Source organism: Lissotriton helveticus, chromosome 4_1, assembly GCF_964261635.1.
Source record: "Lissotriton helveticus chromosome 4_1, aLisHel1.1, whole genome shotgun sequence".
NCBI lineage: Eukaryota > Metazoa > Chordata > Amphibia > Caudata > Salamandridae > Lissotriton > Lissotriton helveticus.
In genome coordinates this window covers 1,314,634,708-1,314,648,421 of record NC_136063.1, presented here as the reverse complement: position 1 = coordinate 1,314,648,421, position 13,714 = coordinate 1,314,634,708, and the positions used below count along the sequence as shown (strand labels likewise).

General features: G+C 41.3%; 1 protein-coding gene across 18 annotated transcripts in view; it reads left to right on the top strand.

Moving 5' to 3' along the window:
- The window catches only part of PTPRM (protein tyrosine phosphatase receptor type M), a 1,498,021-nt gene that overhangs the window by 900,209 nt on the left and 584,098 nt on the right, over nucleotides 1-13,714 (top strand). For 10 of the 18 annotated variants that reach the window (XM_078687895.1, XM_078687894.1, XM_078687885.1 and 7 more), the window contains exon 14: nucleotides 1,238-1,312. The exons of the other annotated variants lie outside the window; for them this stretch is intronic. In XM_078687895.1, the coding sequence (XP_078544021.1) occupies nucleotides 1,238-1,312 (75 nt within the window). The remainder of the gene's footprint in view (nucleotides 1-1,237; nucleotides 1,313-13,714) is intronic. 18 annotated transcript variants of the gene reach the window in all.

The following is a 13,714-nucleotide window of genomic DNA, read 5'->3' as shown; positions in this document are numbered from 1 at the left end:
GAAGGTTGGCTGCTTCCCACGTTGGTGCTTAATCCCGCCTCCACCGGACACGAGCGTTGTTCCACAGCCCCTGCAACATGGCGGCGGCGGTGCCATTTCTTGCCAGCGGACGCCATTATTGATGTTTTGGATCCCTTTAGCAACTGTAGTCGAGCAACTCTGAGCACCGCCGTGTTTGCCTGGAGCAGAGGGAGAGCTGAAAATATTATGCAGCAGCAGTTTCGAGTTTAATTGTCTGCAGATGGCGGATGATCTATTTCCCTCTATCGTTGCCACATTTCTAATAGCACCCAGTCTGTTCTATGCAAATGAGGGATCTTTCACATAAGCCTGCCTTTAATTTGCCAGTGTTTTGTGTTCACTCGGGTTGCCAGCTGCATGGTGTTGCATCTGACCTTTTCATGTCTCCTCAACACACGTGTCCAGACTTATGTAAAATCGGGATACATCCCACAGCACTGACATTGACACTGAAATAATAAAAAGGGGCGGGCTGTGTAAAGTAATTGCGGAACATTTCAGAATGTAATTTTGGCACTAATTACCGTTCCAGCGAAAAGAAAAGCAGTTCAGTGTTTCAAGAGAAATAGACTTTTCTTTGTGCTGCGAAGAGACTGTAAGTCGACGTCATGGGAAAACGAGTGCTTGGATGTGGAGAGTGTATGCTGGCAATGCCAGTTGAATCATTTACAGGGAATGTTAACTCTAATAAACACAGTACGCAGGGATGTTTTTATGTTGTAGTTTTGTGAGATTAGTTTCAGCATAAATGAAGGGCTTGGCTTTTTCGTGGTGCTTCCTCATCGTTGTGTCCTGTGTTCAGGACGCAAGCCTGCACCTTGCAACTTCTGGCATGACCTGTTTGTGGCAGTTGTTATTAGTATCTTATGCCATGCTCGAGTGCCAAAGCCCATTGGTCGAATGGGCTGCAGTGCTTCTTCTGGCCACTTGGAGGAGAACAGCTGACACTCAAGCTTGACATAGTGACAGTCAAAATTGCTTCCCTATTTTGAGTGCCTCAATTTCACCCAAGGGCCTAGAAGGGATCTCTTTTTGGAATTATGAGTAAAATAAAAAAATTCAAGAAAGTAATAGTAGGATCTGTTTTAACGTATATAAATATATTTTTAGACATTGAGACTGTACGTTTTGTACAAAATTCTTCTTGCTAGTCTAGCTTCAGTTTGGCTTCTTTTCTCCTCATGCATGCTGACCTGGGAATCTTCCATTGTCTTAGCTGCGATAATCGTGACCCAGCTAACAACACCTTACATTCGCATCGCCCCTGCTCCAGGCGACGACCAACTAACAGGTCAGATTATTCAAATACAGACACGTCACATTTCCCATTTAACCCTACTTCTATTTTCATTCTATTTCATCATGTGTCTCCCCGCCCTTTGCTGAGTCTTACATTCCATTCTTTCCTTTTCATCTAGTTTGCTGCTGTTGCTCAGTTTGGTAGGTGAACTTTGCAGCACCAAAGATCTCATTTTCATTTCTATAATATAATCAATCCCCTTCACTGCATGCTTCTGTTGTGTACTTTGTGTAATGTTATTTTAAACCTGATGATTTTAAGAAATTCAAAATGTTCCCATTTTACGTTTTCTGAGGATCTGAGCTGCAATTTTCAATTTCACAAAAGTTTGAATCCATCCATGTTGTATTTGTTGTTTTTTATGATTTGAGACCGTGAATGCAGTACAGTTGTGGTATTGGTATTTTGGTCAATACTGGTAACAATTTTCCATGGGCTTCTTACTTGTAGACCGTGTGATAGGGCGCAACTTAATTCATTAACTTAATCTCTAATAGACTGTGTCCAGCTGTCCCTCACCAGACCGCATTTTGTAAGTCTACGCACTGGAGTCAGTCTCTTGATTTGACTTAATCCTACACACCCATAAGTGAATATTTTTTCTTTAAAAAATCATTCCTCACCCAAAATGGTTAAATAAGCTTCCAGCCTGGGTGAGGTGCACAACTGCATGCTTCCTGGTTAAAGTACTTTTTAAAGTATTCATTCCCAAATGAAGGAGCTTCATTTGATGACTTTACCATACATTTATTTCACCTCTGTAAGTAGCAGTTTTTCCAGAGTAGTCTCTCTTGTCTCAATAAGTATTTTAATATTTGTTAAGTCCCCCGACTTATTTGGCATCATACAAAGACAGCAGTCTAGGTATGAGCACTTTAGAAATAAATACAAAATAAATTGTTTGCCTTGATGGCATCCAGCAGTTGCCTTTCTTCATTACCAGTCCACATAGGGGCACCCTCAAATATCAGACCTCTGTTGCCATCTACCAATTCAGTTACCTTGGTGCAGGCCAACACCATGCTGCAGATAAGAAAGTGGAGGGGACATAGGGAATCCAGTGAAGGATAGGATAGTCGGCTTAATGGACAATACCGATTAGTATTCATTAAATCACATTCCTCGTCATAGTACTGAGTTTGTTAGAAAATACCAAAGAATTAACTTTGGTCTGCGATGTACCAGAAAAATATTGTGAGCACTAGATCAAAATATGTACATTAACCAACTTGTGGGCATTAGCCATGGAAATAAGAGGAGCATTCTAGCAAAAAGCAACACAATGACAGGTTGAAGATCTTCCCCCATCAACCACAAACAAGCCTGAATTTCTCTACAAGGATTTAAAGGATAAAAAAAGCTCCTGCTCCAGAAAAGTAAGATCCAGACAAAAAGGCGGCTGCACTTTATTCTTTTCTAACTTAAAACTAAAACTGGTATCAACTTGAGTTAACTCCAAGGATCAACACATCTAGGCAGAACTGTACATAGGGTCCTAATTCACGACTCTACGACAAAATGATGGCTACTAAAAAGGACTTCAGCTTAAAAGGAAAAAAGGAATCTCAGGAACCCAAGTCCGGAAATAAAACAAAAGCTGCAGTAATTTATGCACCACTACGGACAAGACACACAGGGACAGGGAAGGCTTGGCAGGAGGACAAAAAGCTCAAAACTGGTAACCTAAAAAAACAGCACACCGCCTATGAAATCTCTTCCCCTCTTAGAGCCTGCATGCACTCTCCCACTCCGGTCGACCAACGTTTACCAAAAGCTGAACATAAATTATGTGCTAGTAATTAGCCAAGTCTGACACTCTTAAGGTGCACTGAAAGAGAAGAGACTACAGATGACTGGAGGTTCATCAGAAAATGGCATCAATAAATGGCAGTCACAATTTCTGATGAAAATATGTGCTACAATCTTACATTTTCATTCTCCAGCATGGCAGGAGAATGTTGGGGTATGTCTTTCTCATGAAGCAGGGAAAGCTGAGGACATGAGTTGCACTTGGGTAATCCTCCCAGAGCTACCACCATCTTGTACACCATGAGAACCCCACTGGATTTGAAGCGGAAATTTACACACAGAAATCTTGCCTCCTGTCCCTCCTACCCATCGTAAAAACACGAGGAATGAGGAGAAAAGGCACAAAAGACACCCTGAACTACTGAAGGAATCTAGTAAGCCTGCCCCTTGGGTCAGGATGCTTGGCATAGTTATAAAGCAGAAGGTAATGTTGCTAAGACAGAAGCAGATCTAGCCAAGAATGGCAGAAACCAGATATAGCCTGAAAAGTACCTCTGGTCAAACCGTGCATTCCTGGCTCAATGAAAACATCTTGATTAGCTTTATTGTCTTCCCAGACCCTAATCTTCTGAATGTAACCTACACCCATAGACCAATATATTAAACCAGTCAGACACGAGCATTTGACTGAGTGTGCTCTCTACTTTTTCCTCTTGATGTAGGCTTTTGTTGTCATATTTCAAACCCTCATCCATAGATGTGGCCGTATTATGTTGGGTGCCCTGAGGGTGCAGTTGTCATGTTCACCCGTTTTCTGCACACCGGGGCACTGCAGTATTAGAGAAGGGATTGCACACGCTGTGCAGCCCCTTCTGTAATACTGACAGCACTGGTGCTCTTGTAGCGCCAGCACAACCCTGAGAGGACATTCCCTCATTGGCATAGGGACAAGGCCCCCCTGCAAATCAGGAAACCACTTTGCCTCTCTGCCCATGCCATATTATGGACATGGACTCAGAGGCAAAGAAGTAGTATGAGGCACACTGGTTGTGAGCCACAAAGAGGTGGCATGCACTCAATGTGCCCCCTGAGGGCAGCCCTCTGGAGGAATTAAATGGGGTGCCATGGGCCCCCACCCCAGATCCCAGATAATGTGCTCTGGACCATTTTGACATTGCGTTGCCTGAACACTGTTGTGTATCCCCTGGGTAGCAAAGATTCGGTCCAATGAAGCACCCACCTTTTTACATCTCTGTATTAGTAAATTGTATATTTTGTGTTATCTAGTCTTACTAGTCATCAGATATGCTGTGAGCATAATCCACTGCTGCCAAATCTAAAGCAGGTGCAGTCACTTTTTGCACCCGCCTTTAGGGGGATCTCTGTCCCCTCTTTGAAGTGGAGAGGGGGTGCCACCTGCACAGAGAAAGACAAGGCGGCTACTTCAAAAAGCGGCTCTGCCTTTCACTAATGCACTGCACCCAGGGCAGTGCAAGTTCACAGCTACCCTCAGGGAAGCATATTATTTGTAATAGGGCGCACTGCCCTTGTTTGTATGCTGTGCACCTGTTTAAAGGTGGGCCTCGGCGCAAACGGGAACGGTGCACCCTGTCTTAAATACATGCACACTATATTGTACTTTGCCATGCTCTGTTTGCTTTCTTTTTGCACCGCCTTGTAATTATGTGAAGCGCTCCGATACCTTGCGGTCTGGCTAGCGCTATACAAAACATCTCAAATAAAAATAAAAAAAATAATAAAATAAAGTTCATGCAGAGCTTTGCTGGCCGCTTCCTCCAGTTAAGAAGAGCAGAAGCCAAATGCCGAGGCCTCCAATCATCATCATGCTCTAAATATAGGGTTGTCCACAGCTACGCTCCAGGCATTACCTGTAGTACCCATCAGTACTTTGTAACATAGAAAGGATGGGGAAATGGCCCAGTTGAGGTACAGGCAGAACCAACCACAGGGGAATGGTGTCCAGAACAGCTATGCAAGCTAAGAATCCTTTCGTCTTTAGAGAAGACTTATCTTGACTAGTGTGAAAAAGGCCCCAATAAACGCCAGGCCTGGAGATGAATTCAGATGTGGTTTGACCAGATACAGGAATGGTCCCTGTGTTTCGTACATAGTTCATAACTCTTAGGTGCTGTGAATTGCTTGGCACACTAGAGTAACAGACATTGTGAAACACCTTTTTCAGCTGGATAAGAACTTTGGTGAGTGCTTGGCTAGTAAAGTTAAAACTAAAAAGGAGAGGTAAAGTTTGAAGGTGATGCCCCTGTACAACTGCTGGCTTAAATCAATGTGTACTTGAGACCGAGATCAATAAATGAACATTTTATGAAAGGCTCACTTATGTAAGAGACTTTCCTGGCTATAGAGGTGTACAAATTATACTGCCAGAATGCAACCGCCTATGGAGCCCAGACCCGAGATATGAGCCTCACCAATGCTTTATAACTATTGCTATGTGAGAAAGGGTTTCCAAAGCACCTATTGTTGTAGCCTTCCAGCAAACCCAGCAGAAGTGGTATTTGTGGAGCTTGGGATAATAGACATGTCTTCACTTGCAAAGCTAAAACCATTTCTGTACTGGATTAGACTATGGGGGTAAGTAGAGCCAGGCCACTACAAGGAGTCCTTACGCAGTGTTCGTGCCCTCCCCAGGAGTCAAGTACTTGTTTGGTTAAGACGTGTCCATGCAATAAGATTGTCACAGTTCTGGTCTTTCCCTGATATCATTAATATAGGCACATCATGCAAGGTCAAAGCTGTGTCCAGAAGATAATTTCTGGGGACAATATTTTTAGATACCAACCAAGGGAGCCTGACTAAGCTTTTTTAATCTGTAATGGTACACCAGACTTTTATTTCTACATGGAAGTTTAACTGGTCCTGGCTAGAGCTATATATCTTTAGGTTAGCATTGGCATTTTACTACTGATGTATTTTACTTCTAAATGGAGTGCTGCTGGAAGTGAAACAAAAAAATTGTTATAGCTGCCTGGAGTGTTAATGTTATGGAAATTTGTAGAGGGCAACTGTTACCCAAAGGTGTCCTGGCGCTGTGTGAAGTCCTAAAGAGGCCTATAGACAGAGAGACTATAATTGGAAACTAAGCAGAGAAGAGCCATGTTTTTAAGGCCTTCCTAAATGCAAGGAAATTTGTCATGCATCTAAGATGTAGCTGGAGACCATTCCAGGCTCTAGCTGCGCAAGCCACAAAACTTCTGCCACCCTGGCTGGCTTTTTGTACCAAGGGTAGCGATACCAGTTAGACCTCTGCTGAACGAAGTGGTCTCTTTGGTACATACCAATAAAATTGTTGTGTAAGATACTCGGGCCATTACCTGAAGGGCTTTATAGACCACGCACAGGGCTTTAAACTGAACCCGTTTCCTTACCGGCAACGAGTGAAACCTTCTAATCTCACCTTAGATAGAGGCATATATTGGTATACCCGTAAGCAGTCTAGCCGCTGCATTCTGTAGAAGTTGTAGTTTGTTCATAAGCCCTTCCTGAAGGCTGATGAAGACACTATTGCAATAGTCCAGCCTAGACATGGTTAGGGCAGTGATAACTGTTTGTATACTGTCTTTGGACAGGAATGGCATTATTTTTTTTTACAGAATTTCAGGATATGCCGTAGATGAGGCCACCGCATTCACATGATCCTTAAAGCTGAGTTTATTGTCTATCCAAACTCCCAGATTTTTTACCTTTGTATTGGAGTGGGAAGAGGACCCAGTGGTTCCGGCTACCAGGCAGGGGTCCAAAAGCTGGGGTCATTGCCAAATAACACAACCTCAGTTTTTCCGGATTTGAGTTTGAGGCAATTTTGAGCCATCCAAACTCCCACGGCTGCCATGCAGTCATGGAGCCGTGATGCAGTTCCCAGCATCATTCCTGACATCAGTGATACCACAATTTGGCTGTCGTCTGCATAAGAAGTCAAACTAAAGCCAAAAGATTTAATCAAGGGAGCCAGCGATGATACATAAATATTAAAAAGTGTTGGGCTCATGGAAGAACCCTGAACGATTCCACAAGGCAGTGAGAATGGTTTGGCAGAAAATTCGCCAAGTGCAACCGTTTGAATTCTATTAGAGAGGAAGGATTCAAGTAGTTTCCAGGCGGTGCCCTGGACTGAAATCTCCCGCAGCCGGTCCATCAGCAAAACGGGATGGACCGTACAAAAAGGCAGTTGAGAGATCTAACATAATAATCACGGCTTTGCCTTCTCGGTCAAGTATAGTCCTGATCTCTTCTGTGGACTTAAGAAGAGCGGACTCGTGCTGTGCCCTCCTCTGAAACCGTACTGGGGAGGGTCCAGCGCCTGCGTTTCTAGCAGAAACATACTAAGTTGTGGATTCATCATGATGAGTTGTATTTCCTGTTCTTATGCCCGATGTGTGCCATGGGGAGGGCAAGATTGCTTAAGCAAGTGTTAAGATATATGGTCATTCTCAGTGTAGAGGCCACCATGGACCTGATAGGGTCAAATAACGTATTGGTGTTTTCTGCCTCATGTTTCCTATTAACTTCCTGAAAAATCGGGCAACATTTGTTTTTGGACTGACCACGTTCTTTAAATTGTACTATGTGGATATGGCTTTTAAAATATTGAAAATAAGGCAATGTTGTACCCTTAAATGATTAAGATTTTTTAAATTTGTATTGTACATAAAAGTAAAAGTATGTCTTTTCTATTTCATGACTTCGACCGAAATAAGCATAAACTTTACTTACAAAAACTGAGTAGCAGCCCAGACCATGATCTTTTGTTGACAGGGGTAAAATTGGCTAGTTTGGTGAAATGTACCTATTACTTTCAAAAGAGCTGTTTCCCTGAATTAATTTTAGTCGGCAACTGCTCACAATGTTGGACAAGAATCCAACCTAGTAAACTACATAGTATAACCACGACTAACAGAGTACAGTTGTAAAGGTATTGTCATTTCTCATATAAAAGTTGACTTGGCTGGCCCACATATTTTGGAACAGTGCTATTACGCAGTCAACCTATCCTTAAACAGGAGCTGAAGGTTGGTGCTCTCAAGTTGATGACAAAGACATTCTGCTGGCCTTTCTCCCCAACTCCCAAGGTGGACTGTGAGGTTTGGACGTGGAGGTAAACTTAGAAGTAAAATACCTGTCCTTTCATTTGAATGCCTGCGTACTGTACTGGAATACCGTCTTGTCTATATCATCAAACTGAGAACTGATGATTTTTTTTACCACTAAAAAGGGCTGTAAACTGAACAACTTTTGCAAGTCTCTGCAACATATTGGTCGGAATGGTATTTGCCTTGTGGTGGCTATGATATTGCCGGCATCTTCCGCTAAGACTCAAGGGACATCCTATGGCACCTGAATGAACTGGCACATGGAAAAAGGACAGAATGAAAGCAGACCTGATTGCATTCCTATCCAAAACAACGAGGGCTGTCAGAGTAGAAGTTCAAAGTTCAGTAATCCACTATTATAGTATTATTTGGAGGGCAAACAAACTTTTGTAGAATTATGATGAATGAACGTAGGTTTAACCAAGAGCTCACCTGCAAGTGCAGAGTCTTAAGTTCCTGATTCACTTTTGGTACCTCTGGATATTTACTCCAACAGGGGGAACTTACCATGATGGCATATATGCCAATGTGATAACTTTAACACAATTATACATTTAAGGGGAGAAGCCGAACATTTAGTGTTCCCACAGGCACGCATTAACTATTTTGGAAGACAATGACTACCAAAACTTTCAACCTTGTAAGTATAAGGGCTCACTGTGAGATCTAAACTGTACTTTAATTCATTAAATTAAATGTGTAGCAAATAATGCAATAGAATGTATATGTAGAATAATTAATTTAAATACATACATTTAATGTATAAATTGAATTTTTTTAAGCATAATTTTAAAAAATGGAATCACAGCTATATATTTATTTATATGTACCGTGTTAAGTTTTGCTAGATTATATGTTGAATTATTTTACGTTCTTCATTTTTTAACACAAGTTTCAGTCAGTTCATATTAAAATAATTATTTAATATATATAATAGTCAAGATTAAACTATCTGTGTGTGTGTGTGTGTTTGTGTGTGTATATATATATATATATATATATATATATATATATATATATATATATATATATATATATATATATATATATATATATATATATAAACTATTTATTATACAATATTTCCTGTGGGGCATTATTTCATGTGATTTTACATTTGTAACCGTTTTATTTACTTAACATTATTTCCTATGGGTTGTTAATTAAATCCATGCCTCCATTACTGTTTTTTGGGAGTGTGGTGCAATACCTATGAGTGGCCATGTATGGTGCCGGGCTGGAGTACATTTAGTATAGTTTTATCACCTTTAGGTCTGTAGTAAACTTTAGAAGAGTAGTTTATGAATAGCAATGGGCTTGCTTGTTTGTAGTAGCCTTTCCCTCACTAACTCCTCTTTACTTTTCCTACATCTCTCCCATTTTGTAGTAGATTGTCCTCATTTTCCCACCACTACTTCCTGTGTTTACTACTGAGTATTAAACTTACATGTGCGGTGATCCCCCTATAGAATAGGTAGGAGAGTTAGAGATGGTCTGTTCGTGAATTTCATTTTGTAGTAACTAAGTAGTAGTATTGCTGTACAACCTTACATACTACAAAGTTAAGTTTGTAAACCTGGCTCATTATGTCCAGAACAGAGTTTTTCTTGTGAAGAAAGGAAAACAAAACATATCAATGTTGCTTTTACACCTTCAATGCGCTCATAATCTGGGAGAATTTTCACCTATTGAAAAGCGGTAGTGTAATTTTAGGGCTATGCAGGGAAAACTATAGTTTGCATGGTTTTGTAAAGTCTGCAACATGAAGAAATATACGAAAATGATAAGGGTTATATGAAATGTATTCATGTCGCTCTCATCCCTAGTGAATCTTACCTCGTAGTTAGAGTGTGTGTTCCTCTCTGAATTCAAAGTGAATTTTAATTGTGATGCGTTTTAGATTTAGGGTTATTTAACCCAGAAGGGGGCCAAACTCTAAATTTTAAAAAAAAGAAGGCACAATTCACAAAGGACTTTTAGCCCAGGATTGGATGCTTGAGCATTTAAAACAACATAATTGTATCTCGAACAGACTGAAAAAGGATGAATTGAAAAATTAAAGGTTTACTAGAGGCGAAGAGCTCAATAGTCAGCACAGTTTTCCAAAAGTTCCACATTGAATGGTAGGTAAACTGAAACTAATATTTGCATGGAGGGTCCAAAATAACATGATTTATTTATTCACTGATTTATGTTTCAAATCCATGTAAGTGGAGACTTCAAATTAGGGTTTTGGCCAAATGATGTTACTCACCAAATACGTCTCCATTCTAAAAGTGAGCAGCAGTTAGCAAACTATATCCAGAATGTTCATCAGCAAGATCAATATTCTCCATCAAGCAGCTAAATCAGCGATCCAAATTTAAATTCAATTGAAGTTCTGTTCTTGATAGATGTCTAAGTACAGAGAATGCCTGTGATGCTTCTCCAACAGACATAACTGAAAGTTAAAAGAACTGAACCCCAGTGTAGTTGATTTTGTGCCTAGAAAAAACAAGAACTCAACTTACCAGACATGCCAGGTGGTCTTGTTAACTTAAAAACTAACAGGAGAGAAAAAGATGTAAGAGTATTTCAATTATCTGACAGTTCGAAATGTGTGACACAAAGGCACTGTGTTTAGAGACATTATAGTGGAAATTGTGAGCACTTGTTGCCTTGTATTAGCACCCCACCAAACTGAGCGCCAGGAAGTCTGTCTGGTTGAATCCCTTTGCTACTTGTTAGCGCAAGCCTAACTAATGCCACCAATCAAGTGAACAGCTTTTAAAGCTGCACGCTTTCATAAGCATTCAGGATATATTTTGACGGCTATTAAAAATTCTGTTTTTTTGGCTGTGTGTTTGCAATGTTTTATCTTTCTAACTCTATCACAATGGTTTGGCCTACGGTCTTCTGGACATTTGCCTCTACTTTAAGGTAGACGTTTTCAGCAACATTGTGCTATCTGTTCAGCCCTGGTTCGTCAGAAATACAGATTAAAATAAAATTAAATCTCTGTTCATAGCCTTTGCCTTCCTACCAGCCCGTCCCACAATCAGCTGAAGTGCTTTTACCTCAGGGTCTAGGGCATTGCATAGGCTGCAGGAATTATATCTATGGTCCTGACAGGGCTGACTTTAGTGCTAGTGCCAGATGGTGTGAGAATATGTGTTGTGTCCTCCAAACCTCCTTTTATCAAGCATTCAATCAGTACCACCCTCCAATGGTGCACCTAATATCTACACAGTCCCACTCCCATTTGTAGTTAATTTCTTTTACACTGCTACTCATTCCAATTATATAGGGTAGAGTAGGGTGTTGGTGTGGAAATCTACCCCTTACTTTAGGGGTACACTGGTGCAGGGTCACCAATTTGTCCACAGGTTCAAAAACCAACAAAGTAAAGATCAGCACTGGAGTAGGTAATAAATAACAAGTTTATTAATCACTGATCAGTGGGACCACGTCCACACAGCATGCTTGAATGCTGGAGGAGGTAGTACATTGAAGTCACAGAACACCGGCCTTATATACAGCTTTTTCTGCACTGGTAAGCATGTGGATACAAATAGAAGGTACAGGCCTACACAGGAATAGTTACCAACAAACATGGGCAGATGGGAGATCACGTAGTCAGCAAAGTGGGAGGGGGAACAGAACTGTTTACAACAGCAGAAAATGATTGACAGTTGAGTCTGAGAGCAGGTGTTCTGGCAGCTACAAACTCTTAGCATGCACATTGCTTTTAGCTGAGTCAGGAAGTCAACTAAAATAGACAGCACAGGCAGGGAAAAAGACGAGCAGCAGAGGATGGGAGAATTATGAAGGAAACCTAAATGGATACCACAGTCAAAATGGCTGCAGCTTATGCCAAGTAAAATATTACAAGTTTTCCACATTGGAGTGCGTTAGATCACACTCGTATTATACAGACACAATGGCTTGACACATCATTTGCCTTTTCTTGCTGCATAATTTACTCAACCCTGTCGCATAATTCGGCCCTACCTGGACACACACTTCTAGTGGTCCTGCTTAAGACAATGAGGACTACAACGTATTGGAGCCACATGCCATCCATACTGGTTGACATATATTGTAAGACTGCTTAGTCTGGAGAAATACAAACTCTGGATTTAAAACATAACTTTGAGTTGTGTTTACTAATAAGTAAATAGTATTATCCAAAAGAACCCTATTTATCAACCTTTAAATAATGAAAGATTAGAGGAAAACAAAAAGGCTGCTGTTTGGTTTTGGTTTTGGTTCATAGCTCACTGAGCTATATTAGGATTGTATCTTATGAACTGCAATTGAATAAAGGGCCTCTGTGGGAAAAACAGTACCCCACCGAGCTATCCACATAAAAAACTAATCTTTGATCTGCATGTTACAAATTGTGGTTCACAGGAAGCACACTGTCCCTTTGCGCTACTTTGATAAGTCAAAACGCAGTCAAGTCCAATTCCAGATCTCTCAAACAGATACATTATTCATCAGAGGTAAACTGATGTTTTTGCCTATAAATTGCTGGCACACATCAAACCTGAAGTCTGTGTCTTTGACCCTGTAAGAAGTGTCAAAATGCAACCCCCCTCCACACAAACACACCTCCCTAGAGCTTGATAGCTTGGCCCACGGTCAGGTGAAACCAGCCCCTTAACAAAAGCAGAATGCTATGCCTGGAGGAGTCCCAGCAAATGCTGTAATACAGAGAGGCCCATTGTCATTCTGTATGTGATAGTCGGCTGGCAATCAGAATGATAATGGTCCGATAGCATTCTTTGCCAGGTCGGGGAGGGGTTGCTGCAGCTCCTAGAAGTTCACAGCAGGAGTGACCCCCTGTAGTGAGAGTTACAGAACTCCTAGGCTGCTTGCAAGGGGACAGCGAAGCTCGCTCCAGTGTAGAGAATTGCTTTCAAAATGCATCTGTGAAAGGGATCATAACGAACTAATGGCCCAAATAACAGACGGTCCTTGAAATTTATCGACAGTTGGTCACCCTAGCTTATTATCTCTGGGACACTCTGCCCAATGCCAGCATCAGGATAACTGTATCTTTGAAGATCAGCTGACATCTGCATTGCCTATGTTAGCGCTTTTTTTGTGCACATTTGGGGACCATAAAGCACGATCAGATGGATCAAATTTCCCAACTGAGTTGGTCAACAAGTCGGTCGCCAGTAGGTATATATAGTTAGGACCTAGTTACCATAGGAAATTCTGAACATTCTATTGGGAATAACTTTGGCGCCGATTGAGGGATCGGTTTGTAATTTTCCTTAAATTTGCCTCGCTCCGCTCCTTCCCTAAAAGTTGCAGGGGGATTCGTCAAGCGGGGGCCGAGAAAAAAGGGGGTCCCAAAACATGTTTTCCCCATGTTAATTTCCATAGGGAAATTCTGACACGGCTACAGCTCGAACGGCTGAACGGAATTACACCAGATTTGGCGAAATGGTAGAGACTGGTATGCAGTAGTGCCTTTTCTATACTTGGTGAAAATCCCTCCAGTAGTTGTTGAGAAAATTGAATT